Source organism: Nothobranchius furzeri, chromosome 18, assembly GCF_043380555.1.
Source record: "Nothobranchius furzeri strain GRZ-AD chromosome 18, NfurGRZ-RIMD1, whole genome shotgun sequence".
NCBI classification, from domain to species: domain Eukaryota; kingdom Metazoa; phylum Chordata; class Actinopteri; order Cyprinodontiformes; family Nothobranchiidae; genus Nothobranchius; species Nothobranchius furzeri.
The window spans coordinates 13588244-13593329 of NC_091758.1; the positions used below are offsets into that span (position 1 = coordinate 13588244).

General features: G+C 42.7%; 1 protein-coding gene across 1 annotated transcript; it reads left to right on the forward strand.

Annotated features, from left to right (window-relative positions):
- The first annotated feature begins 453 nt into the window (after positions 1 to 453).
- Positions 454 to 3232, forward strand: LOC107391794 (insertion element IS630 uncharacterized 39 kDa protein-like). Its single transcript, XM_015969235.3, has 3 exons — positions 454 to 1391; positions 1495 to 1853; positions 1991 to 3232. Exons 2-3 carry the CDS (start codon positions 1776 to 1778, stop codon positions 2648 to 2650), a joined length of 738 nt encoding a protein of 245 aa, XP_015824721.3. The 5' UTR covers positions 454 to 1391; positions 1495 to 1775; the 3' UTR covers positions 2651 to 3232.
- The last annotated feature ends 1854 nt before the right edge of the window (positions 3233 to 5086 follow it).

A 5086-nucleotide genomic window follows, 5' to 3' on the forward strand; every position in this document is an offset into this window, starting at 1 on the left:
TCTTTATCTTTGTACTGTACCATGTTCAGCGCCTTGGGCTTCCTGACAGGGTTGCGGAAGGCGCTTTATAAATAAAGCTTTGACTGATTGATTGATTTGAAAACCTCTCTCACACACCTGCTCTATAGAAAACAAGATTAAATAAGCATGAATATTTTCTCCCACAGCTCAGCTCTGTTAGAAATAAGCTGGATGATGTCAAATATGAATTGTTCACAGATAACAGATGTTTTACAGGTTTTTTTTTTTCAATTGCTAAAACTCAAAAAGCAAAAAATGAGGCACAGTTTTCACAACCTCTACTTCAGTTCCCAATCCCTTGACTCAGTTTATCACTACTTAAGATTTCCTTATCATATTAGAACTCTGATTTTCCTCCTTTATGCTCTGATGTCACTTTCACATTTCCTTGCTGTCAAAACATAGCACACAATTCCCAGGTTTACACACACTTCTCACAGAAAAACTCAAAGCTTTAATCAACAACACACAAATATTCAAATCTATAAACTTTTGGGTCTGGCAAGATATTTGCAATCAGCGACTGCAGCATAAAAGGAGGCTTGATGCTCTGGTTTGTTTGATGAGCAATGGAGAACAGAGACAACAGAGGAGGAGAGGGGTACGTATGGGAGAAAGAGGAGGAGGAGGAGAAAGAAGAGGAGGAGGAGGAGAAAGAGGAGGACGGGGAAGGGGAGGAGGAGGAGAAAGAAGAGGACGGGGAATAGAAAGAGGAGGATGGGGAAGGGGAGGAGGAGGAGAAAGAAGAGGACGGGGAATAGAAAGAGGAGGATGGGGAAGAGGAAGAGGAGGAGGACAACAAGGAGAAGCAAGGGAACGAAGAAGGATAATCCAAATCTCCAGTGAGTTTCGTGCCACTGTATTGAACCATGTGCTGAACCATGGGTTGACCATGAGGGATGCTGGTCAGAGAGTCCAGCCAAACCTCAGCCGTTTCACAGTGTCGACCATGTTTAGTCTCAAAATGTGTGTGATGTCTACTGTTTGTCTATGAGAGAAGTGGGCATCGTAATAGATTCAGTGTGTTTAATTTCTCTAATTGTGTTTTCAATTTTGCTCTTCAGTGTTCTTTCCATGCTTAGTAGTGTTCAGCCGAATGAATGGTATGCGTGTGTCATGTGAAAACATGGCTGTGTTTACCAAATGAAAACACGTGTTCCATTTTGTGAACATGTTATGAGATTTGATGGCAGAGTTGTTTTGCAAAGGGTGTCGGTCTGTGCTGAGTCTAACTCTGTGTTGTGCTGAGTCTTTTCTGTGTGCAGGTGGGTGTGCCTGGAGAGCAGCTGCTGCCTATCTTCTCATCAGTGGTCAGGAGATTTAAGGAGCTTCGGGAAAACTCATCAGTGCCGGATGATACTCAACATTGGGTAGAACTCGTGCTAATACCTTGCCTGAATCTGAAAATTGTTTATCTCTTGTGTACCTCGCCTTCCTGAACTTATCTGTCCTGTTCTCCTCCGACCTCCTCAGGAACTTCTCCTCCATCAACCAAACCTCCATCATCTGGAAAATGGACCCACCGGATTCCAACCCAACCTGCCAGCCCCGTCGCTCGCCCCTAACCGCCTGCTCTCCAACCCCCACCTGCCAACCTGGACAACCCGAACTCTGGTGCTCAGCTCCCAGCCATACTTCGGACTCTCACTCGACCAGCTCAGCCAACCGTGACTTGATAGAAAACGACGACATGTTTCTAAATATTGATATGGTCAACCTATCAACACTGGACCGTGTGCAGATATCACCTCAGGATGAAGCAGGTCTACAGGGTGCCATTAGATCGCAACTCAGAAAGAGTCAAAGAATTGCGATATAACTGGGTGCAACAAGTGAGTCCTGAAACTGATGCATACACTCAACACTGTGTACAGTAAATTATACATATTTCAATATTGTACTCATAATGATTGTGCTTCACAATAGTGACCACTCCACGTTTATTCTGATATTGTCATGTGTGTTTCAGAGAGTACTTGAGCTAGAGACAGCTGAAGTGGAGTACCAGCTCATCTTCATTGATGAGGTTGGGTTCAACCTCACAAAAAGACGAAAGAGGGGAAGGAATATCATTGGCCAGCGTGCCATTGTTGAAGTCCCTGGCCAGCATGGAGAGAACATCACAATGTGTGCAGCGCTTGGCTACCATGACATCATCCATCACCATGCTTCCCTTGGCCCCTACAACTCCGCCCATCTGATCACATTCCTGGACACCCTACACAACACACTCATTCCACCAGACCAGGTCGATGGCCCAGAACATCCCAGGTACGTTGTCATTTGGGACAACGTAAGTTTCCACCGGGCTGCTGTGGTTCATAACTGGTTCACTGGCCACCCACGCTTTTTAGTTGTTTATCTCCCTCCATATTCTCCATTCCTCAATCCCATTGAGGAATTTTTTTCTGCATGGAGACGGAAGGTGTATGACCGACAGCCACAAACCCGGGTACCTCTTCTCCAAGTTATGGAGGACGCATGTGGAGATATAGCAGCTGATTCTTTTCATGGCTGGAATCGCCATGCTAGGAGATGTTTCCCCCGCTGCTTGGCCAGGGACAACATTGCTTGTGATGTGGATGAGGCGCTGTGGCCAGACCACAACAGGAGGGAGGATGCAGCATAGTTTTCTTTTTTACTGTAACTATACAGTAAATTCTTCTGTTGGATGTAGTTTATGTGTGCAACTTTGTGTTGGTTGGTAATGGGATAAGCATTGTGTACAATGTTTTGTGGGAAAATAAATCATTTCTACCATGTGTTTGTGTGTTCAGAGTGTAAAAACACTATTCTGAAATAACACGTGCATGTATATACTGTCTGTAGTAGGTGTGACACTGACCCAAAAAGGCTTTAGTCATTATGATGAATGGAGAAGACGTGTTTTCCATTCATCATAGTGTTTCACATTGAGCACACAAGTGTTCTGCTGGTTCTTATAAATGGCTGTTCATGTGATGGTTTGTGTGTCGTTTGACAACAAAATCACATTTTGAGGAGAAATATCATTTTGAATGTGAAGTTTCATTTTGCAGGTTATTTGAGGGGTTTTGCCCATTGTGTGTGTATTTTTGGATTTGTGTGTAGAGTTCTGAGAATATGAGGCATGCTTTCAGGAAATGTGTGTAAACAATTGAGAAAAACTGTAATACGAAGCTGTTATCTAATCTCTGCAATAAAAGTTCCAATCTTCTGGTTAAACAACATATCCATAAGGTTGATTTCATATTTGCTATGGAATCGCATGTCTTATGGCTTATTAAATAACATGTAAATTAAACCATTACATTTCTAAGGTCAGGATGTATGTGAACATTACTGAGAATTTTGATTGGTGTAAATAAAACACAATATTATTAATAACAAGTCTGGATGCTGTCATGGTGAGCATTGGTTTTGGACCTATATGCAGGTGAGTGAAGCTCTGAGGCAGCAAACTACTTAAATCCATTCATTGCAGGGACTTGGGAGCGCAGGAACAACAGGAACAGAAGCATGTTGACATGGGGAGACATAAGACAAGGACAACAGACAAATCAACAAAAGATAGGAACGACGGGGCTTAAATACACAGGAGCAGGTGATCAGGTTAACAAGAGGCAGGTGCAACCAATAAACACAAGGGGAGACGAGAGGCAACCAAGGCTGGGAAGCAGAATGTGACAGATGTGGGTCGGTCTGAGGTATGAAACTCAGCCCTGGGCCTAAAGCCCTGCAGATAAAATTAGTTTCTATAAACAACAACAATAAACAGCAGCAGCTGGATTCCATTTTGTTCCTTAAATTGAGTCACGTAGTTTAATGAGTTCTGCACGCTCACGTGTTCAACAGCAGCTCTGCCAGCGGATTGGTTCTTTAGCAACCAGTGACATCAGTACAGGTCTGGTACTGAGCAGCATGGATGCATCAGAGGATTTAGCTGTAGTCGGTGTTGAAAATGGTTGATTCAGTTCAATTCAGTTCAAGTTTATTTATAAAGCACCAAATCACAAGTCATCTCAAGGCACTTCACAAAGTAAACGTTCCAATCCAGGTCAGGTCATTAAGCCATTCAGAAAAAAGTTTCCTGTATAAGGAATCCAGCAGGTTGCATCGAGTCACTGACTAGTGTCAGAGTCTTTACAGCAATCCTCATAATAAGCAAGCATGCAGCGACAGTGGAGAGGAAAACTCCCTTTTAACAGGAAGAAACCTCCAGAGGATCCTGGCTCAGTATAAACAGCCATCCACCACAACTCACTGGGGATGGAGAAGACAGGTGAGGTTGGTAAATACTTGTGATGATGAAATAGTTTGACTTGTGTGAAAATGATCATGGAAGAAGTTTACACTGTTACTTTAGCTGGACCTCGATCTTTTTGGTTTTTGTTGCACCTTCTTTTCCTGGAAATGAATTTTTCATAAAGGAATACTTGTATAAATATTCCAACACCAATACAATTAGTTTTAAAGAATGTGCTCATATTGTTGCAGATTTACTAAAGTTGTTTAAATGAATGTACCATAATTTGGAGACAAGGTCTTTTTGTGTTTGTTGGGGGGTGGGGGGGGGGGGGGTGATGAACCATCCATGTATATAACTTAACGTAACTAAATATTTCAGGAGTTCTGCTAGAATCTGGTTTAAATCAGCTCTATTGATCAGATATTCAAAACACAAGTGTAAAATGGTGACAATGAAAATGACCATCATGGTGGAAGTTGATTTTAAAGTAGTGGTTTATTTTTTACTGCCACCTGTGTACTTTACAGTTCTGCATTCCTCATATTGCATAAAAGAGCCTCTAGGCTGTAGTTTTTTACATATTTTTTTACTAACTGTGAAGAGCCCCCCGGCCGGTTGTGTCCCCCCTGCCTTCTGAAGTCAAAACTACGCTCATGGGGCTAGATCATGACTGCAGGAGTCCCCTGGGCATAAAAGGGCCCAGAGCATTGGATGGACTTGGTACATAACCTGAAGAGAATCCTGTTGGATTAACAATATGATAAACTGACTATAGCGTGTTACTAATAGTAATGTGTCAGCGCTCTGAAAGTTCATCAAGACAGCGTGAAGGAGAAG

What these genes read in the sequence shown, in the direction of transcription:
- LOC107391794 (XM_015969235.3), top strand. Translation starts at nt 1,776, where the DNA reads ATGAAGCAGGTCTACAGGGTGCCATTAGATCGCAACTCAGAAAGAGTC. An exon ending in GATATAACTGGGTGCAACAA is followed by an intron (nt 1,854 to 1,990) that starts GTGAGTCCTGAA and finishes TGTGTGTTTCAG; the next exon opens with AGAGTACTTGAGCTAGAGAC.